We start from the raw sequence: 24158 nt of genomic DNA, 5'->3' as shown, positions 1-24158 counted from the left end.
TTCTTGCATTCCAATACTTCCTTTTGAGTTAGATTTCCTCCTTTTCTGTCCAACCATTAAATGGCTTCCATTTCTTGCAGAGTGAAGTCCAAGGCTAAACCTCCTACCATATTTCTACAAGGGCTGGTGTGACCTAGAGTTATGGTTACAGTTTCCAGAAAATCAGATTGGGTCACAGAAATTCCAAGAAAGCAAGAGCATTTAGTCAGTCTCTAGTCTTTTAGTATTCCAGAATACGGCCACATAGCAAGGCTGAAGAAGCAGGGTCCTTAGAACCAGAGAGAGGCTCTGGTTTGAAGGTGCTACTTTACATATAACAGAATACAGAACGCAAACTGCTGCAACAGCTACTAGACTCCTGTTGGCTTTTAAGCCACTTATACCTCTCTCCTCATCCACACTCAGTGTGATCAGTCCCTTCAGGTACCACTTAACTGATTTCTTCTGCAAGTTAAAAACCTGCATATGGTAAAAACAGAAACAGAACTCACTTAAAAGTATAAATTGAAAACCAAATGTTCTCTCTCCACATCTTTAGTCCTATGCTCCAAAGTTATACACTAACAGTTTCTTGTTGGGATCTTCCAGAAAAGAAGAGAAAGAAAAAACAGCATTTATTTATATTAGCTGTTTCACTCACAGGTGGGACTACTAAATGTACTATTTTTACCTTTTTTTTCTAGCTTAATAATATGTCTTAAGTTTTCCAAAATAGCACATAAATGCCTTCACAAGACTACCAGGTATCTTCCTTACTATTTCACTCACTAGTTCACACTATCAATTATTTTCTTGAAGCATTTTCTATGGATTCCTGAGAGAAAAAGGAATCTCAATTCCCCAGAGCTCAATATTCCTTGTCATTACTGTCAATGTTTGAAGGCTATCAGAATGATTACAGTTAGAAACTCAATTTCCCAATAGGGTTCTCAGCAAGAGTGAGAACATATATTTTATAAAAGTAAAAATAAAGAAATCTATACCCAAGAAAAGATGCCTCACACACACACACACACACACGCACACGCACACTCATATCCCTTATTTTCTTCAAACTTCCAAATGTACAGCATATTATATCTAGTTTTGCTTAGTTTATTTTAGGAAGTTCTTAGATGTTTAAACTGGGGAGAAGTGGGTGGTTGGTGAACTAAAGAAGAAAAATAGGCATTTCTACTTTTCCCGATCTGTCCTTTTTTACTTTATTTCTAAGGTTAGTTTATGCAATATTAGAGATTCACTAAGCATCTTCCAAAATTTATAAAAGCCACCATATTCTTTCAAGTCCTAAAGACTACATGATTATCCCCTATAAAGCTAGGATATACCTATGTGGCCCAACTCTACACATACCTTTACAGGTTTTTTTTAAAAGTATTTTTAATTTAAATATAAAATCAAGATAGAAATATATTTTAAAAAATCAACAAACAGGTAAATGAATTATCACAAATCAAAAACTCTTGTAACCACAAACAAGAAATTTAAATATTACTAGCACTTCAAAAACCCTTCCTTGCGGTCCCAATTCAATCATCTCCTCCTTCCTCCTATAAAGTGATTTCTTTATATAAATGGAATCATTTGGGACATATTATTTCATTTATATTAACCATATACATGTTTGTATTTTGCTCAACATTATGTTTGTCAGATTCTTTCACGTAGGAATGTATGTAAGCTATAGTTTCATTTTTAAATATTGTATAGTATTCCACTAATGAATATCTTAGCATTTATGTATCCATTCTACTGTTGATAGGCATTTGGGCTGTTTCTAGTTTGAGGCTATTACAAATAATGCTATTACAAATGTCTCGTGATGTACACATATGGGTATTTCTTTTGGGTTTCCTTTTCACATTTAGATCTACATTCTATCTAAAACTGATTTTTGCCTCTGGTGAGAGCCAACTATCACTTTTTTCTACAAGGCGTTGAAAGGAAATCATCACTTACTGGAAAGACCATCCTTTCCCCACTGGTCTCTACTGCCACCATCTTTGTCACATAGCAAGTGACTGTATATGTGTGGGGCTCTCTTTCAATGTATTTCTCTATCCTTATGCTAATACTTCATCATCTTAATTACTGTAGATTTCTAATGGGTCTTGATATTAGTAGAGCAAATATTTCTGCATTGGTAAAAAAGTATACTGTTATATTGAACTTATAGATCGATTTTAGAAGGACATATATATTTACTATGCTGAGCTATCCAATCTGTGAAGAGAGTATGTGCCATCATTTACTTATTCCTTTAATTTCTCTCAATATGACTTAGTTTTCAGTGTAGTCTTCCCATGTTTTCTCAAATTATTCACAGAAACATGTTATTTTTGATGCCATTATAAATAATGTTTTCAAAAAATAAATTCTATTTTCTTTTTGTAGCTGGTATGCAGAAATAGTTGATTTCTGTATAACTTGTGTATGAAGGAGTTCAGGACATGCCACTCCAAAATATGCTGCTCTGGTATATTATTTTGAGTTTAAGTCACTGAAAAACAGCAAATACGACAGAATGGCTTTCTCTGAATTTGCCGTATCTGCCTGAGGGCAGTCCTCCAAAAGGAACTCAACCGTCATAAATCCTCTCTCTAAGAGTTTCATCGACCAGGAAAACTGATTCTTATCACAGGACAGAAGTAACCATCACAACCACACACACATTTTGTCACAAACTGTATCTCCCATCTATTCTTCCAAGGGCCTGATCATCTTTTCTAAAAATCATTCATTCTATCCTAAGTGGGCCATATCCCCTCTTCCTTTTCCTCATTAAAACATTACAGTTTGTGACAGACAAATATTGGGAGATTTTCTAGATAATTTTCAATCCTTTCAGGAGGAGGGATTATAGACCTCTTTGAAATATGTCACAGTTTCCCAGAAAAAATTCACATGTCATAACATGTGATAATTTCCTGGGCTTCACAGCCAGATACCCCTGAAGCCCCTTCACTGACGTTGTAGATTAACAATTCCTACCCTAAAATATTGAAAAATGACTTTAAAAAGAGATTATCCGAGGAGAAAAAGGATTTTCTTGATTCCTATCACAGAACACTTTCCATATACATCATTTTTTTAGGTATGTCTCAGAAAATATCCTAAATTGGCATAACTTCATACTAGTGAGTTGAGTAAAAGTTGTCCAAAAGTGTGCTATGTGCTTGATGTAGTAAAGGATAATCTGAAAATATCAGTCTTCTGAGATGTAAATGAGTTCTTTTATATTCAAAAGCAGGAAACTTTAGTTCGCATCCTAATATTTAAAGGAAGGGTTTATATGTCTTTTTTTTCTTCCCCTCTCACAGATTGTCTCAAGTGTTTGGGGGTTTTAGAGTTGGTCTTTCAATCATGCTTCCCTCTCCCCTCCAAACCATTGTTCTCCAATTCACAACTGTATCTAATGCTTAACGCTCAGAAATCCCATCACACTGGCATATTGCAGATCCAATTCCTGAGTGTGTTTTGGCCTTGTTCCATTTACCAAGCAATATTGCCTCATATCATACTATGCTGGTACTTATAGCAGCCCTCAGAGTTAAATGTAGGTTTTCTTTATATCATATTTGTGAATATGGCTAGATCTTTACTGTTAGGTATATCTGTACGTTTGAGTATGCTAGCTAGGAGAGTGTTCTGAGTGAATCAAAGCCTAACCTTGACTAAAGGCTGACAATTTTCTCTCTCAGATACATACTTCTATGTAGTGTAATTTTGAAACATACATTAGGGAATTAAATTATATTCCAATACCCTGGAACAAGGATGAGAATAAAAGCTCTTTCTGATCATTAATATGCTTGAAAAGATGTAAAAGCTCTATGGTAGTGAGACTTCTAATTCCTGCAAAAATGGACCAGGTAATTCAGACTAATCCTGTTAATGAGAATACCTTGAAAAAGTGAATAATGTATTTTCAAAATCTTTATGGTATGGAAGTGCTAATATGGTAGTAAAAAATTATGAGGCAAGATTTAATTGCCCAAAATTCTTTTCAAGTCTCTACTACTTCTATTTCCTAGAGTTAGTATGGGAAATTCTATTGTTCAGAGACTGAAGAAACTTCACATTCTGAAATTAAGTTAAAAATAAATAAAAGTACCTTTTGTAATGAAAAAAAGAAAACATGAAAGAAAAATATTTATTTAAATATTATATACAGTAATGAAAACATGGATAGGGCAATAAAGATTAGAAAATGTGATAAGGGGTCAAAATACATATCATAAAATAAAAACAAGGCTCTTGAGTTTTTTAAAGTAATATTAACATTAATTAAAATCATTAAGTGAATTATAATAGTAATAAATTTCTGTCTTTTTGGCTATGAAACTGATATTGAATGTCATTAAAATTTATTACACACTTGGGAGAATGTATTTGCCAATCATATATCATAAAAGATTAATATCCTACATATATATTAAGAACTCCTACAACCCAGCAGCAAAAACCAAAAAACCCAATGAGATTTTAGATCTTCTGAACAGACAACCACAATGATATATGACCTCTTATACCTAGTATCAAAAAAGATATATAGTAAGTATTAGTGAGGATATGAAGAAAAGGCAACTGTTAGGCACTGTTGGGAATATAAACTGGTGCAGTCACTATGGAAAACATTATGGACCTTTCTCAAAAAATTAAAAACAGAACTATCACATGGATCTACTTCTACTTCTCATTCTGTTTCTGGGTATTTACCCGAAGAAAATAAAATTACTATCTTGAAGAGATATCTGTACTTCTATGTTCACTGTAGCATTTATACTAGCCAAGACATGGAAACAACCTATGAATAGATGAATGGATGAAGCAAATGTCAGAGATATATGTACACGTGTGTATGTATACATACTCATACATACATCACACATACATAACACACACACGTATATGCAATGGAATATTATTGATCCATTAAAAGAGGAAGAAAATCCTGTCATTTGTGATAACAAGAATTGACCTAAGGCCATTATGCTAAATAAAATAAGTCAGACAGGGAGTCGATACTGCATAATTATCACTTGTACATGGAATATTTTAAAAAGAAGAATTCATAGGCACAGAAAACAGATTGGTGATTGCTAGAGGCAGGGCAGAGGCAGAGGCAATATGAATGAAACGGTCAAAATACAAAATTCTATTAGAAGATAAATAAGCCCTGGGAATATAACATATAGGAGGGAGCTACAGTTAACAATACTGTATTGAATATTGAAAACTGCTAAGAGAGTAAATTTTTAAAGTTCTCACCACAAAAGGGATCCCTGTCTGGCTTGATTGGAAAAGCATGCAACTCTTGATCTTGGGGTCATGAGTTCAAGCCCCACACTGGGTGTAGAGATGACTTAAACAAACAAACAAACTTAAAAAAAAAAAAGTTCTCACCACACACACATAAATTAGGGGCACCTTGTGGTGGCGCACCTGGTTTCTTTTTTTTTTTTTTTTTTTTGGCGCACCTGGTTTCTGTTCAGGTAGTGATCTCAGGGTCACTGAGATCAAGCCCCGTGTCAAGCAGACTCCCTGACTGGGGAGTTAAATGCAGATCTTCAACTCCATTTTTTTATAGCTCAAAAAAATACACACATATGTGAATAGATATTTTAAAAAAATTATTACACACTGATAGGCTTCTAGTAGAGAGATTAAGGAATAAAAAGGAAAGTTCATGAACTGTCTTTTTTTGTTTTTGCCATGATCCTAATTTGGCTTTGAGACATACAGCATGATTGGTCCCAGTCCCTCATCCCTCTCTGCATTTACATCCTATGCAATTAATTAATTAATTAATTAATTTATTTATTTATTTCCATCCTTTGCAATTTAATACTACACTGTGGTTGGGTTGTTTTGGTAAGCCAGACTTTTGGGAATATTTTCTCTCTTGTGCTTCTGCCCTCATCATGCGATCAAGCCCAAGAGAGCCTGCTGCAGGAGTAGAGACATGCAGAACAGAGTATTTAAGTATGGATGAAGCTAGCCTCCACGAGCAGCCAGCCTGCTGTGAGCAAACTCAACCAAGATAAGCAAAGTCACCGAGCTGCCTCCTATCTGTCTGGAGAAATATGAGCATTAAGCGCTTATTATATGCCCTTTGGGTGTTGTGGCTGTCTGTCAGGCAATGTTCTCATGGCAACAGATAATACACACTTTGCAGACTTTAACCAAAAACTTTGCATTTTTTACTTCCTTCTGAAAATACTGCCTAATGACAATAACCATTATTTGACATTTCTGTCTTCACTCTGGCCTATTGAATCTTAGACCAACATGACCATTTACTACTGTACTGACCTGGCGTAGCCCACAGAAAATCAAGCTCTCACAACTCTGGGAGCCAAGTCAGAAAACAATCTCAAAGGAAAGAGAGAATGATCCTAAAATAGCTCAATGCAAGAATGGAGGTAAGAAGGAGTAGACAGCTAAGAATCAAGAGAGTAGGTAACCCAAAGAGCTCAGTGTCTTTGTATTATAGCTTAAGTGCATTTAGGCCAAATAATCTATTGATATGTATCGTATATTTGCACATAATATAAAAACTCTTCCAAGTGATTTCATATTTTAAAAACCTTTTGCTATTTTAAGGTTAATAATACAGATTACTGTATAATATATAGAGCAGTATCCAGGTAGATGACATTTAAAACTAAAAAAGTTGAACTCACATGTTCTCTGTTGTCATTTAAATATCATACATGTTGGTTTTCTTCCACTATAGGAATGTCAAGTCCCCAAATTGCTTAAGAAATTACACAAAGAATAAAGGGCATATTTACAAAGCTTTAAAAAAAAACCGAAACCCTATTGCCATCTAGTACTATTGACCTCATACACAGCTACTGACCTGCATTAAAGTTGAAACCTCTCCTTAAATGTCACTCCTATTATTGTTTCCATTTAAATGGCCTGCAACCTAATTAAATGTCAATCTACTTTCTCACAGTTTATAACATTTGACATTTACACCAAGATTCTAGATGTCATCCTCTGAAACCATCAGATAGTAGTTATTGTTGGTAAATGTCCTCCCAGTTTACCTTTTAAAAGGACCAATTACTATATTTGCCTATAATTTTTAAAAAGATTTTATTTATTTATTCATGAAAGATACAGAGAGAGGGGCAAAGACATAGGCAGAGGGAGAAGAAGGCCCCCTGCAGGGAGCCCGATGTGGGACTGGATCCAGGACCCCGGGATCACGCCCTGAGCTGAAGGCAGAGCCTTCAACCACCAAGCCACCCATGCATCCCTATTTGCCTATAATTTTGACATGACAAGTTTATAAGCTTATAAAGGTTTATAAAGGTACCACAATAACTCCTTTATATACTAATATTTTAATTTCATTTTAATATCCAGAGGACAAGAAAAACATCGATTCAAACGTGAAATAGCAAGGTCTAGTGACATTTTCTTCTAAAGGTTACATTTCAGAACTATACAAATTAGTAACATATAACCATTAAATTATCAGTTTTGTTCAGTTCAATCATAAAATAGGATATACACATCTGTAGGTGTGTGTTTTGAACATAAAATTCTACTTAGTAAATTAATTATAACTTCAAAACTGATGTCAAAACAAGTGAATAAGAACTTTTAAATAAAGACAGTCTAAAAAACACTGATCTCCTTTTCACAAAAGGGCACCTGGGAAGCTGATATTCACATTACACACTAAATTAAATACATACTAGAGGTAGTAAAACCCTTACTGGTTATAATTCACGTATGAAAATTCAAGGTTAAATCCCTGTTCTTTTCTAAACTTAAAAAAAAATCATCTAAATATCTGTTATGCTCTGTATGTTTGTATCCTCATTCACTCCACCCTGGATTTATACCTTGAAACCTAATGCCCAAGGAGATGGGGCCTTTGGGAGGTGATTAGGTCATGAGAGTGGAGTGAGCACCTATGAATGGGATTTGTGCCCTTACAAAAGAGGCTTGAAAAAGCCCCCTTGCCCCTCTGCCCTGTGAGGTTACAGGGAAAAGACAGCCATCAATGAACTAGTAAAGGGGCTCTCACTAGATACCATTTATCTGCTGATGCCTTGATCTTGGACTTGGCTCCAAGAATTGTGATCTTGGACAGGCTCCAGAATTGTGAGAAATAAATTGATGCTGTTTATAAGTCACTCAGTTTTTATCATTTAACTTATTATGGACCAAAGCATTATCCATTAAGACCACAGAAGTTAAATTGTAACACATACATAAAATATATCACGCATATATTAAAGTAGATTTAGACCTCTATCATATATTGTAAAATAAATTAGTGAATAAAGAAGTCACAAAAACAGTCTCACTTTTCTTAAATAAAAAACAAAGAAAGATCTATTTGTGTTGAAGTACGATACAGTTTAGTGCTTGGTTTAGAGTAAAATCTGAGGTTTTAAAAATTATTTATTTAAAAGATTTTATTTATTTATTTGAGAGAGAGAGGGCAAGAGAGTACAAACAGGAGGATTCTGGAAAGCTGCTCATACTACATTTTAGGTTCTGTCAAGTCCCTCATTTTGGAAACATGTTTGTCTTGAAAATTCTAGCTTTCCTTCATCTCACTGCTTGAACATTCCATTAAGGATCTGATTTCTATCACTTATCAACCTTGTGGACTTAAATTTTTCATCCATAGAAAGAATTCTTCATTTCCAGAAATATCATACCATATTTCAAGTCAACATTTCCATTTACAGATAAAGAAGTTATTCTACTTTAAATTCTGTTTCAAGTCTTTCTCCCACCAAAGACTTAATACTGGGTATTTTCCTCTAAATTTTTTCAGTGAAATAATTCTTTTTTTTTTTTTAAGATTTTATTTATTTATTCATGAGAATGCACAGAGAGGAGAGAGAGAGAGGCAGAGACGCAGGCAGAGGGAGAAGCAGGCTCCATGCACCGGGAGCCCGACGTGGGATTTGATCCCGGGTCTCCAGGATCGTGTCCTGGGCCAAAGGCAGGCGCCAAACCGCTGCGCCACCCAGGGATCCCCTTCAGTGAAATAATTCTAAAAGAACAAGAATATAGCAAGACCAAAGAATAAAACATGTCCAATTTAAAAACATAAAGGAATAACAGAAATACTACTATTAGCCCAGAATAAGAGATGTATACTAAAATGTTACATAAATCCTTAATCAATAATATATTTTAAAAATAAAGCATATAATGCTTTTTCTACTCTTATTAATGCTTAAGCTCTGTTTAAGCACTGAAATCAAAGTTGAAAATAACTTTCTGGTTAGCTTTCAGCATTGTAGGTTTTGTAAGCCTGAGTAATTTAGGGTCACAAACTATCTGACCACCAGTATCAATTCAATCAAACATCTGTTGATACATTTTAATTTTGTCAAAGCCTTTACCATTAGTGTCTTAACTTATCACTACCACTGCCACCTCCTCCAACAGAAAAGAAAAAAATATATATATACCCCCACACACACATACACAAACATATGTGTACATATATACACATATATATGTAAAAAATATATATATATATCTTTCAAATAAAATGTAAAATATATTCCTGCCCAGAGGAATGGAAGAGTTGCCTCTCTAATCCTTCCATAAATAGGTCAAAAGATCAAGGTCAGTATATATATATATATACTGGCTCTTCCTTATAATGTTGTTCTCAGGTGGGACCATCTAATTTTTTTTTCCTGACATTTTAGTAATTACACTAGATTCTATTGGATATAATACTGAATTTCACTTACAGTAACAAACCATGTTTTTAAAAGCAATGATCATAAAAAAAGCTTCTATTAAAAAAGTTTAAGAGGCAAAATTAGTTATCTAATTACCTATGAAGAGCTTCCATGGTCTCTGTAGGACCAGTTTTCAATAAACAAAAATTTTAAAAGCTAGTTCTAAATTGCTTGTCAAAGCTACAAGAACAACTGAATGGAAAACAGCATATTAATGTGCAAACAAAATCTGGCCATCCACTGGAACTGAAAGAAGCTTCATGATATGACTGTTACCACCAAGGATCATTTTATGCAAATTCTTTCTGTTCAATTTGGTACCAACCTACCCTAAAAATCATTCCAGAACCAACTAGAACTACTAGAATATAGGTAAAGCCAGATTACTTCATTTTATGATGTTTATCTGGGAGCAGTCAGAGAGGCTAAAGTGAAAACATGGCTGGTCACTCCTGTAAAGACAGTAGAGATATTGGCACATTCCTTAAAACTCATCTATCAGCACAGCTGAAAATATACTAAGCCTTATGCTTTGGATTTCAGTTAGCATACACACATACTGGTTAAACATGTGTGCTTAACTTGAAAACATTAATGCATAGAATTAGGACTATGATGCAGTTATTTACCCATATTTTATTTATTTTATTTTATTTTATTATTTTATTTTTTAAAGAGTTATTTATTTATTCATTCAGAGAGAGCGAGAGAGAGGCAGAGACACCGGCAGAGGGAGAAGCAGGCTCCATGCAGGAAGCCTGATGTGGGGACTCGATCCCGGTCTCCAGGATCACACCCCAGGCTGCAGGTGGCGCTAAACCGCTGCGCCATAGAGGCTGCGCTACCCATTATTTTAAATACAAATAAAATAATCTTTCAAATAAAATTATATTAGTGTTTAACTTCCATATTCTAGGATTAAAACCTGTTAAAAGTAAGCCAACATTTTTTTTTTTTAAGATTTATTTATTTATGATAGACACAGAGAGAGAGAAAGAGAGGCAGAGACACAGGCAGAGGGAGAAGCAGGCTCCATGCCGGGAGCCCGATGTGGGACTTGATCCCGGGACTCCAGGGTCGCGCCCTGGGCCAAAGGCAGGCGCCGAACCACTGAGCCACCCAGGGATCCCCGAAACCAACATTTTTAATCACAATTTTAAGCACTTCACTTCTTCTAGCCATCTTTTAATAGTTCAAGTCAATTTCACAACAGGTATGAATGATATCTGGGGTGAGTGGTCACACCACAGGGGAATTTTGATCAATCTGAGGTAATTATATTTAAAAATCTATATACATAATGATGCCATAAGGTGGTACAGACATTTTTTTAAGCCTTATGAAATCTTCCTGTATTCTGAAAGTATAACAATGGCGGGAGGGCCATTTTTTAAAATAGATTTAGCTTTTTGGGGGGCTCAAATTCATCGGGAAGTTTCAAAATTTCCATAAAGTAAAACCAGTAAATTCATAATCAGTGAATTCAGTATTTATACTTATAGTCAAGTATAATTAGCAGTTTTATTTTAATTTTTAAAAGATTTTATTTATTTATTTGACAGAGAGAGGGAGCATACAAGCAGGGGGAGTGGGAGAGGGAGAAGCAGGCTCCCCACCAAGCAGGAAGCCAGATGTGGGACTTGATCCAAAGGCAGATGCTTAACCAACTGAGCCACCCATGTACCCCTAATTAGCAATTTTAAACAAAATCAGAAAGTTTACAGAAGCGATATCACTTACAAGCTGCTCCGATTTAACACCGTATAACTGGATGGTCTTTGCCACGTTTCTTGACACAGCTAATGTGAGGTCTGCATCTACAGCAGCTACGTTTAGTTCACTGGAGAAAACAAAAACAGACTTTAATTATTAGCAACATAGTTCATCAACAAAATGAAGAACAACATATAAACTTAAACCCAATAAGCAATGTAGTGATTCTTTTTATAGATCTCACTGATTGCTTCCAAGAATTGGTTGCATTGTCTCTTTTTTTTTCTCTGAAATTAGCATTAGGAAAAAGTGCTTTGAGATGGTTTGGTTAATGACCAGTTTCTCATTAATAAAAGCACGTCATGTGTGGGTCCAGGCTGTGATTAAGAGAGTAAATTGTGTACAGATTTTTAAAGTAGCACTCTTGTTAATACTGATAAGTGCAATTAGAGACACTGCATATCACAGACATCTGCAAGGAAATGACAGCTTTTGAATGGAAATCATGACCTTGGAAGGACATAGGCTAAAAATATAAATTACACATGATACATAAAGATGCTCAGTAGCATTCTGTAGAAATTATGTCAATCCATGCTATTTTGTAGAGTAGCTTTTTAAATATATCAAAAGTATAACAAAAAATTTAATTTGAAATTTTAAAATTTGGAGTCTTGAAGTATTTTTCTGGCATACTTTTTTCAACTTTAACACTGGATTAGTTGGGGCTGCAAAAAAGGAAAATGAAGTATTTTGAAGACCGTGGAAAAAATACTAGGAGTTAAAAACTGGGCAAAAACCCGTATTTAGTTATTGACTTTGAAGGAGCAAAATAAATCTTGGCACTTAATAATTTTCTTTATGAAGAAAGTAAAGGACTTTGAAACAACACTAGTGCATACTGTGTGGAATAAAAATGCCCTTTCAGAAATAGTGAGACATAACTTTATTAATGCTCACTTTTAAATTCTACTGAATATTGGTGTAACTATGCTTCTTCAAGCTTCATATTGTTTTTGATTACAGCACTGCCAAGCTGCCCAGAGGAATGGAAGAGATGCCTCTCTAATCCTTCCATAAACAGGTCAAAAGATCAAACTGAGAAAAAAAAAAAAGATCAAGTTGAATCTAAGACTCTTCTTGTCACTACCATACAGAACGGATAACAGAGATATTACAGTAAAAAAATCTAGAGTCAGGACTTTGGAAGGTCATGATAATTGTGTAAAGATTCAAGATCAGGATGCACAGCAATTTCAACACCATATAGGTATGTTTACAGCTGGATATATGCTCACAGACATTATACCTGTGGCTTCTTAGTCCTACTTTACATGGCTCCAAGTCACCATCTTCAAATTTGTATAGTCTAAAACAATCTAGACAGTTCTACACTTTGGTCGTATATTGCCTAACTACTATTTTTGTTTCTTAAAATGTTCACCTACAAATGCACAGACCTACTGTTATGACAACTTGTTAGCTGTGACAGGAAATGAGATAGTCTTAACATCAAATTAATCTGGGTAACTGTAAATGTCTAAGGCAACAGTATAATTACACTGTCTGCAAGCATTCAGGTGGCACCTGTACGAGGATACCTTACCTTCTGAGAGTTTTAAAAGCTGTCACATTCACTTAGAAAGCTCAAAATAGGTTCAAGTAGGCGAATCAAGATTATAATCCTGTGTATGCCATGAAGCACTTTATGGATTTAAGATAAAAACACTAAGCTCTATGCTTTAACTTCTCAATATGTAAAATTATTTTTATGATTACTTTACTGTATAATATTATTTACTATGGAATAAAAATTAGGTTTATTTGGTATCCTTGATGAGATATAGAATAATTATAATAAGCTATCTTTCAAATGCACTTAAATGGTTTTATCAATTGGAATCTTAAGTACGTACTGTATGTGCACTGATTCATTGCAAAACTCTTGATTTAACTGCAGGATTAATTACTTGAATTCATTTGAAGCAAATCAAAACATCACTAACAAATGTGGCAGGCCTTTTACAGCATGCCATTATATAAAAATACATACCTTGCTATAGTTTTAATGATACCTTCAAGTTCATCTGCAGAAGGAGGATTGCGACCACCAGGGGGAAAAACCAAGTTGATAGGATCAAAGAGTCGAGATAAAGATTTTGATAAATAAGCAGCTTCATAGGGTTGCAGTGAGTCTTTCAAAGCCTTTTCTGGGCTGTGGAAACAAAATATATTAAAACTGAATTCAGATCATACAAAACTAAATGCTATTTTATTGGGCTATAAATATCTTACTTAAAAACCTATCTTCTAGGGATACCTGGGAGGCTCAGCAGTTGAACATCTGCCTTTGGCTCAGGTCGTGATCCCGGGGTCCTGGGATCGAGTCCCACATCAGGTCCCCAGAAAGGGAATCTGCTTCTCCCTCTGCCTATGTCTCTGCCTTCTCTCTGTGTCTCTCATGAATAAATAAATAAAACCTTAAAAAAAAAACCTATCTTCTATATAAAAACATAACTATATGAACAAAAAGAAGAATTTTGTTTAAAAAGTATACTTCATAACTAAACCTTTACTAAGAACTAAATGTATTAATTCATACATAAGTCATATGTATAAATACAATATAAGCCAGCATTTACCATAGTCTGTCATTTGAAATGAAAAGAATAACAATGTAAAATCTTACTAATTCGAATGGGGTTATGTCTTTGCTTAGGAAATCCAGTTTTTATATCAAAGTTTCACAAGAAAGCCAAGTATACAGAAATCTGCTCCACTAACTCAACTCATTTCCCACAGAACTCCTGGAGAGGGAGGTGCACAAGGTCCAGGCTTTTATCAGCCTTCCCATGCCAAACTAACAGAACAGGGACAAAATACAGTGTTTGTGAAAGTGCAACAATCACATAAATCCTCCCAATTGGAGAGGCAGAGACATAGGCAGAGGGAGAAGCAGGCTCCCTGTGGGGAGCCCTATGAGGGACTCAATCCCAGGACCCCAGGATCACACCCTGAGCCAAAGGCAGATGCTCAACCACTGAGCCAACCAGATGCCCCCCAATTGGAGTTCTAAGCTCATTTGTTTCACAACATTCTTCACAAACCAGAACTTAGCCTACTACACACATCTTTCCTTCTTACTCTTTCCTTCTTACTCTTCCCATGCCTCCAATTACTTGTCAGCAGTAATTGTCCAATTACAGTCAGCAGTCCCACTATTGGGTCTTCTATTTTTCTTTTGGCAATTATATCAAATGTCTCTATAACCATCATTTCCATCTGCTTTCTTATTCTTCTTCTTTTTTTTTTAAAGATTTTATTTATTTACTCATGAGAGACACACAGAGAGAGAGACACACACACACACACACAGGCAGAGGGAGAAGCAGGCTCCAGGCAGGAAGCCCGATGTGGGACTCAATCCCGGGACTCCAGATCACACCCTGGGCCAAAGGCAGGCACTAAACCGCTGAGCCACCCAGGGATCCCTGCTCTCTTATTCTTATAATTAACTCCCTATCTCTCATATCGTCCCTGTTTATAATCCTTCTACCAGCCCTTCCATTGTCTTTTTCTTAAATAAATCCCCCTTCATTCTAAATGTCAACCTTGAAAACATTGGACTTGCTCTATCATATAATTTATGAAACCTTGCTTTCTCCTTTCCCCACCCTTTCTGGTCATCTACAAGCCCTAGAGGTCACAATGCTCTTGGCTTGTACATTATAATTCCATAGTTATCTCTTAGCATTTTCATTCAGTAAGTATTTCCCTCAGCACGTATTTACTGAGAATACTATGTACCAGGCCCTGTTAAGTGCTGGGAAGATGTAGATTACAAGTACTTTACAATGCAATGGAGAAATGAGCAGGTAAAGGGCTAACTATAGTGATATCTGTAATAGGTGAAGACAGAACACAATGCAAACAGGGAGGACCGTACCTAAATCGGCCTGAGGCAACCCTCTATTGAAGACCCTGCCATCTATTTAAATGTCTTTGCTATTTTTGCTTCTGTCATTTACTGACCTTAGGAAGCCTCTCCTCTTCTGCAGATATTTCAGTTCTGAGTTTTAAGTACTAACATTCTTCCTGTCTTCAGATCTGTACTAAAGATCCTTGGTGACTACAATGCCAAAACTGATAGCTTTCTTAAAATCCATCCTGTATGAGGAATCTACTTTTATTTTAGCTTTTCTAGGGAGCTCCCCTATTTGAGTCATCATTTTGAACTACTCTACTTTTAAGATCTCAGAGCTTGAGAACCTTTCATACTCCCACTGTCCCTATCTCCTTCACTCCTACAAATACTATTAAGTCTCTACAATTTGCCAGGTAATTCCTAGGTGTGGGAAATATAGTAGTGAAGTCAGTCAATTAAAATTCCCTGTCCTCCTAAAGTTTACTAATGAGAAACTTAAGGTTGCTAATGACAAAGACACACACAAAAAAAGAAATACAAATTGTTAACTGTTTTATAAATATGGAATATGAGAGTTGTAAGTCTCAAGAGAAAAATGAAGCAAGCAAGCCAGAAAGAATGTGTTCATCCTATTTTGGATAATAAGGGAAGGTTTGCTGAGCAGAACTGAAGGGAAAGAGGGAGCAAAGTGCTAGAGACTTTCAGGATAAGAGCTTTCCAGGCAAAATAGGAAACGCAAAGGCCCTGAGGAGGGACCACATCTGACTTGGTTTGCCACAAACTTTGAGGAGCAGAGCACACAAATGCCAGGAGAGTATTGCAAGATGAAGTCAAAGAGAAAACAGATGGAACATATCATGCCAGGCTTTGTGTGTCAATAAAGGTGCTAGATTTTACTCAAAAGAACTTTCTCTTAGACCTTACTGTGATCAGTGCTATGGAACCCTTTCTGACTCACCCTCCATCAGTCTACTAGGTCTGTCCTTCTCTATCCACAGTCAACTCTTTCAACTATTAGCATCCTGATTTCTCTAATTCACCTTCCTTTCAAATCTCTAAGAATTGCTTATTTAGATGATCTCTATATCTGCTGCTAAGTTACCCACATATTGCAGAGGAAAAAGTAAATTGTATCTATTATACATTTATGCAAAACCTTTAATTTCAAGAGACTCTAAGTGCAAGGTATTAAACTGAAATTCTACATTTGCAGCCCCTTGCTCGCTATAGACCTTTCTCCTCTATTTTACTCTGAGACCAAACCACTGGCAATGACCTTCATCAACTCAGACTTCTGTGGCTTTTTTCCCCCTCTGTGACTTCATCTACTCTCTGTGATTGTCCTATTATCTCAAAGAAAGAAGTAGCTTTATTCCTTCATCCATATTAAAACTTTTAAGAACTGAATCTACTGCTCTTCCCATCCTTTCTTAAAAAACTGCTTTATTGAGAGAATTCATTCAATTCAACCATTTTTAAAAATGTACAACTTAATGGATTTCAGTATAGTCACAGATATGGGCAACCATCACCGTGTTGTTTTAGAACATTTTCATCACCTCAAAAAGAAACTTCATATCCTTCAGCTATAAACACTTTTACTTCTCACTCCATCCCCAACTCTGAGCCACTGCTAATACTGATCTAATTTTTATTAGATTTTGCTATTCTAGACTTTCATATGAATGGGATCAAACAGTACCTGTTTTCTGTGACTGGCTCCATTCACTCAGCATAATGTTTTCAAGGTCTATTTACATTGTAGCAAGTATTGGTACTTCATTCCTTTTTATGGCTGAATAGTATTCCATTGTATGGATAAACCACTGTATTTTACCTATTTGCTAATGGATATTTGGGTTCTTTCTATCTTCTGGCTACTATGAATAATGCTGCTACAAACATTTGTTACAAATTTGTGTAAACACTAAAAAATCTGTTTAATGTTTTGTTTTGTGAGAAAATACATATAACAAAGCTTACCATTTTAGCCATTTTTAAAGTGTACAGTTCAGTGGTATTAAGTACATCCCTTCTTGATTGTGCAACCATTACCACCATCCATCTCCAGAACTTTTTCATCCTCCCATACAGGAACTATATCCATTAAACAATAACTCCTGATTCCACCCTCCCCAAACATGTTTTAACTTGTCTACGCATATGCCTAGGAGTAGCATTGTTGGGTCATATGCTAACTGGCTTTAATAGTTTAAATAACTACAAAATGATTTCCAAAGACCTGTGTCATTTTAGATTTCTACCAGCAACGTATGAGGGTTCTCATTGCTCCACATCTTTGCCAACGCTTGTTATCTTTTTGATAAAGGCATGCTAGGGGTGTAAAGTAGTAACTCACTGTGATTCTGATTTGCATTTTCCTAATGGTAAGGATATTTTCATGTGTTTATAGGCCATCTTTCTATGTTCTTTGAAGATATGTCTACTCAGAGCCTTCTTCCATTTTTTAATTGGGTAAATTGTCTATTATTCTTGAATTCAAAGGTCTCTTCCGTATTCTACATACAAGTCTGCTGACAGATACAGGAGCTGCAAATATTTTCTCTCAGTCTTGATAGTATCTTTTGAAGTACAAAAGTTTTAATATGTCAAATAGTCCAATATATACATTTTTTTCTTTGGTTGCTCAAGCTTTGCAGGTCATAGCTAAGAGTTCTTTGGCAGATCCTAAGTCATCTAGACTTGCCTCTATATTTTCTTCTGTTTTATATTTTTGATCTTACATTTAGTTTTTTTTTTTTTAAGATTTTATTTATTTATTCATGAGACACAGAGAGAGAGAGAGAGAGAGAGAGAGAGAGAGGCAGGCAGAGACACAGGCAGAGGGAGAAGCAGGTTCCACGCAGGAAGCCCGATGCAGGACTTGATCTCAGGTCTCCAGGATCACGTCCTGGGCCGAAGGCGGTGCTAAACCACTGAGACATCAGGGCTGCCCTGCATTTAGTTTTTTGATCCACTTTGAGTTATTTTTTTATATATGGTGTGAGGTAAGGTTCCAGCTTTATCCTTTAGAATGAAACTATCCAGTTGTCTTACCATCATTTGTCAAAAAGAGTTTTCTTTCCCCATTGAATGCTCTTAACAAGCTTTTTGAAAAGCAGCTGACCACTGATATATGGCTTTTTTCTGGACTCTCAATTATTTTTTTTAAAAGACTTTAATTATTTATTTGAGGTGGGGGGAGAAGGACAGAACACACATGAGCACGGGAGGGACAAAGGGAGAGGGGAAGCAGATGCCCCACTGAGTAGGGAGCCTGACTCAGGGTTCCATCCCAGAACCCCGGGATTATGACCTGGGCTGAAGGCAGCCACGTAACTGGCTAAACCACCTAGGCATCCTTGGACTCTCGATTCTATTCCATTGATCAATATGTCTCTCCTTGTGCCAGTGCCATATCATCTTGATTACCATTGCTCCGTATTAAGTTTTGCAATTGGGAAGCATGACTCTTACTGTATTTTTTTTTTTTCTTGAAAACTAGTTTGGTTATTCTAAGTACCTTGCAATTCCATATAAACTTTAGAATCAGGTTGTTACTTTCTTTTTGTGTGTGTGTGTGTGGTAAAAATATATACATATACATTTCTTTTTTTTTTATTTTTTATTGGTGTTCAATTTATCAACATACAGAATAACCCCCAGTGCCCGTCACCCATTCACTCCCACCCCCCGCCCTCCTCCCCTTCTACCACCCCTAGTTCGTTTCCCAGAGTTAGCAGTCTTTACGTTCTGTCTCCCTTTCTGATATTTCCCACACATTTCTTCTCCCTTCCCTTATATTCCCTTTCACTATTATTTATATTCCCCAAATGAATGAGAACATATAATGTTTGTCCTTCTCCGACTTACTTCACTCAGCATAATACCCTCCAGTTCCATCCACGTTGAAGCAAATGGTGGGTATTTGTCATTTCTAATAGCTGAGTAATATTCCATTGTATACATAAACCACATCTTCTTTATCCACTCATCTTTCGATGGACCCCGAGGCTCCTTCCACAGTTTGGCTATTGTGGCCATTGCTACTATAAACATCGGGGTGCAGGTGTCCTGGCGTTTCATTGCATCTGTATCTTTGGGGTAAATCCCCAACAGTGGAATTGCTGGGTCATAGGGCAGGTCTATTTTTAACTCTTTGAGGAACCTCCACACAGTTTTCCAGAGTGGCTGCACCAGTTCACATTCCCACCAACAGTGTAAGAGGGTTCTCTTTTCTCCGCATCCTCTCCAACATTTGTGGTTTCCTGCCTTGTTAATTTGCCCCATTCTCACTGGTGTGAGGTGGTATCTCATGTGGTTTTAATTTGTATTTCCCTGATGGCAAGTGATGCAGAGCATTTTCTCATGTGCATGTTGGCCATGTCTATGTCTTCCTCTGTGAGATCTCTCTTCATGTCTTTTGCCCATTTCATGATTGGATTGTTTGTTTCTTTGGTGTTGAGTTTAGTAAGTTCTTTATAGATCTTGGAAACTAGCCCTTTATCTGATATGTCATTTGCAAATATCTTCTCCCATTCTGTAGGTTGTCTTTTAGTTTTGTTGACTGTATCCTTTGCTGTGCAAAAGCTTCTTATCTTGATGAAGTCCCAGTAGTTCATTTTTGCTTTTGTTTCTTTTGCCTTCGTGGATGTATCTTGCAAGAAGTTACTGTGGCCGAGTTCAAAAAGGGTGTTGCCTGTGTTCTTCTCTAGGATTTTGATGGAATCTTGTCTCACATTTAGATCTTTCATCCATTTTGAGTTTATCTTTGTGTATGGTGAAAGAGAGTGGTCTAGTTTCATTCTTCTGCATGTGGATGTCCAATTTTCCCAGCACCATTTATTGAAGAGACTGTCTTTCTTCCAATGGATAGTCTTTCCTCCTTTATCAAATATTAGTTGACCATAAAGTTCAGGGTCTACTTCTGGGTTCTCTATTCTGCTCCACTGATCTATGTGTCTGTTTTTGTGCCAGTACCACACTGTCTTGATGACCACAGCTCTGTAGTACAACCTGAAATCTGGCATTGTGATGCCCCCAGATATGGTTTTCTTTTTTAAAATTCCCCTGGCTATTCGGGGTCTTTTCTGATTCCACACAAATCTTAAAATAATTTGTTCTAACTCTCTGAAGAAAGTCCATGGTATTTTGATAGGGATTGCATTAAACGTGTATATTGCCCTGGGTAACATTGACATTTTCACAATATTAATTCTGCCAATCCATGAGCATGGAATATTTTTCCATCTCTTTGTGTCTTCCTCAATTTCTTTCAGAAGTGTTCTATAGTTTTGAGGGTATAGATCCTTTACCTCTTTGGTGAGGTTTATTCCTAGGTATCTTATGCTTTTGGGTGCAATTGTAAATGGGATTGACTCCTTAATTTCTCTTTCTTCAGTCTCATTGTTAGTGTATAGAAATGCCACTGATTTCTGGGCATTGATTTTGTATCCTGCCACGCTACCAAATTGCTGTATGAGTTCTAGCAATCTTGGGGTGGAGACTTTTGGGTTTTCTAGGTACAGTATCATGTCATCAGCGAAGAGGGAGAGTTTGACTCTTCTTTGCCAATTTGAATGCCTTTAATGTCTTTTTGTTGTCTGCTGAGGCTAGGACTTCTAGTACTATGTTGAATAGCAGTGGTGAGAGTGGACATCCCTGTCTTGTTCCTGATCTTAGGGGAAAGGCTCCCAGTGCTTCCCCATTGAGAATGATATTTGCTGTGGGCTTTTCGTAGATGGCTTTTAAGATGTTGAGGAATGTTCCCTCTATCCCTACACTCTGAAGAGTTTTGATCAGAAATGGATGCTGTATTTTGTCAAATGCTTTCTCTGCATCTAATGAGAGGATCATATGGTTCTTGGTTTTTCTCTTCCTGATATGATGAATCACATTGATTGTTTTACAAGTGTTGAACCAGCCTTGTGTCCTGGCGATAAATCCTACTTGGTCATGGTGAATAATTTTCTTAATGTACTGTTGGATCCTATTGGCTAGTATCTTATTGAGAATTTTTGCATCCAAGTTCATCAGGGATATTGGTCTGTAATTCTCCTTTTTGGTGGGGTCTTTGTCTGGTTTTGGAATTAAGGTGATGCTGGCCTCATAGAACGAATTTGGAAGTACTCCATCTCTTTCTATCTTTCCAAACAGCTTTAGGAGTATAGGTATGATTTCTTCTTTAAACGTTTGATAGAATTCCCCTGGGACTCTTGTGCCTTGGGAGGTTTTTGATGACTGCTTCAATCTTCCCTGGTTATTGGCCTGTTCAGGTTTTCTATTTCTTCCTGTTCCAGTTTTGGTAGTTTGTGGCTTTCCAGGAATGCGTCCATTTCTTCTAGATTGCCTAATTTATTGGCGTATAGCTGTTCATAATATGTTTTTAAAATCGTTTGTATTTCCTTGGTGTTGGTAGTGATCTCTCCTTTCTCATTCATGATTTTGTTAATTTGAGTCTTCTCTCTCTTCTTTTTAATAAGGCTGGCTAATGGTTTATCTATCTTATTAATTCTTTCAAAGAACCAACTCCTGGTTCTGTTGATCTGTTGCACAGTTCTTCTGGTCTCGATTTCGTTGAGTTCTGCTCGAATCTTTATTAACTCTCTTCTTTTCCTGGGTGTAGGATCTATTTGCTGTTTTTTCTCTAGCTCCTTTATGTGTAAGGTTAGCTTTTCTATTTGAGTTCTTTCCAGTTTTTGAATGGATGCTTGTATTGCGATGTATTTCCCCCTTAGGACTGCTTTTGCTGCATCCCAAAGATTTTGAACAGTTGTATCTTCATTCTTATTAGTTTCCATGAATCTTTTTAATTCTTGCTTAATTTCCTGGTTGACCCATTCATCTTTTAGCAGGATGGTCCTTAACCTCCACGTGTTTGAGGTCCTTCCAAACTTCTTGTTGTGATTTAGTTCTAATTTCAAGGCATTATGGTCTGAGAATATGCAGGGGACGATCCCAATCTTTTGGTATCGGTTCAGACCCGATTTGTGACCCAGTATGTGGTCTATTCTGGAGAAAGTTCCATGTGCACTTGAGAAGAATGTGTATTCAGTTGAGTTTGGATGTAAAGTTCTGTAGATATCTGTGAAATCCATCTGGTCCAGTGTATCATTTAAAGCTCTCGTTTCTTTGGAGATGTTGTGCTTAGAAGACCTATCGTGTATAGAAAGAGCTAGATTGAGGTCACCAAGTATAAGTGTATTGTTATCTAAGTATTTCTTTACTTTGGTTAATAATTGATTTGTATATTTGGCAGCTCCCACATTCGGGGCATATATATTGAGGATTGTTAAGTCCTCTTGTTGGATAGATCCTTTAAGTATGATATAGTGTCCCTCTTCATCTCTCACTACAGTCTTCGGGGTAAATTTTAGTTTATCTGATATAAGGATGGCTACCCCTGCTTTCTTTTGAGGACCATTCGAATGGTAAATGGTTCTCCAACCTGTAGGTGTCCTTCTGTCTAAAATGAGTCTCTTGTAGACAGCAAATAGATGGGTCCTGCTTTTTTATCCAGTCTGACACCCTGCGCCTTTTGATGGGGTCATTAAGCCCGTTCACGTTCAGAGTTACTATTGAGAGATATGAGTTTAGTGTCATCATGATATCTATTCAGTCCTTGTTTTTGTGGATTGTTCCACTGAACTTCTTCTTAAAGGGGAATTTTAAGAGTCCCCCTTAAAATTTCTTGCAGAGCTGGTTTGGAGGTCACATATTCTTTCAGTTTCTGCCTGTCTTGGGAGCTCTTTATCTCTCCTTCCATTTTGAATGAGAGCCTTGCTGGATAAAGTATTCTTGGTTGCATGTTCTTCTCATTTAGGACCCTGAATATATCCTGCCAGCCCTTTCTGGTCTGCCAGGTCTCTGTGGAGAGGTCTGCTGTTACCCTAATACTCCTCCCCATAAAAGTCAGGGATTTCTTGTCTCTTGCTGCTTTAAGGATCTTCTCTTTATCTTTGGAATTTGCAAGCTTCACTATTAAATGTCGAGGTGTTGAACGGTTTTTATTGATTTTAGGGGGGGATCTCTCTATTTCCTGGATCTGAATGCCTGTTTCCCTTCCCAGATTAGGAAAGTTTTCAGCTAGAATTTGTTCAAATACATATTCTGGCCCTCTGTCCCTTTCGGCGCCCTCGGGAACCCCAATTAAACGTAGGTTTTTCTTCCTCAGGCTGTTGTTTATTTACCTTAATCTATCTTCATGGTCTTTTAATTGTTTGTCTCTTTTTTCCTCAGTTTCCCTCTTTGCCATCAACTTGTCTTCTATGTCACTCACTCGTTCTTCCACCTCGTTAACCCTCGTCGTTAGGACTTCTAGTTTGGATTGCATCTCATTCAATTGATTTTTAATTTCTGCCTGATTAGCTCTAAATTCTGCAGTCATGAAGTCTCTTGAGTCCTTTGTGCTTTTTTCTAGAGCCACCAGTAGCTGTATAATAGTGCTTCTGAATTGGCTTTCTGACATTGAATTGTAATCCAGATTTTGTAACTCTGTGGGAGAGAGGACTGTTTCTGATTCTTTCTTTTGAGGTGAGGTTTTCCTTCTAGTCATTTTGCTCAGTGCACAGTGGCCAAAAACGAGTTGTATTGGGAAAAGGAAAAAAAGAAAGGAGAGAAAGAAGGAAAGAAAAGAGAAAGAGAAAAAAGAAAAAAGGAAGAAAAAAAAAAGAAAAAAAGAAAGAAAAAGAAAGGAAAAAAAGGGTGGGGGAAGGAAACAAATCAAAAAGCAAAACAAACCGAAACAAAACAAAACAAAACAACAACAACAACAAAAAAAA

At 36.4% G+C, this 24158-nt stretch overlaps 1 protein-coding gene across 3 annotated transcripts in view; it reads right to left on the bottom strand.

Moving 5' to 3' along the window:
- Nucleotides 1-24158, bottom strand: part of COG5 (component of oligomeric golgi complex 5) — a 297897-nt gene that overhangs the window by 46280 nt on the left and 227459 nt on the right. For all 3 annotated transcript variants that reach the window (XM_049096361.1, XM_035701303.1, XM_049096362.1), the window contains 2 exons: nt 13507-13668; nt 11481-11580 (listed from right to left, as the gene is read on the bottom strand). In XM_049096361.1, coding sequence (XP_048952318.1) covers nt 11481-11580; nt 13507-13668 — 262 coding nt within the window. The remainder of the gene's footprint in view (nt 1-11480; nt 11581-13506; nt 13669-24158) is intronic.

Source organism: Canis lupus, chromosome 18 (genome assembly GCF_003254725.2).
Source record: "Canis lupus dingo isolate Sandy chromosome 18, ASM325472v2, whole genome shotgun sequence".
NCBI classification, from domain to species: domain Eukaryota; kingdom Metazoa; phylum Chordata; class Mammalia; order Carnivora; family Canidae; genus Canis; species Canis lupus.
The sequence above is the reverse complement of the archived record's forward strand: the minus strand, read 5'-3'. Positions and strand labels throughout refer to the sequence as shown.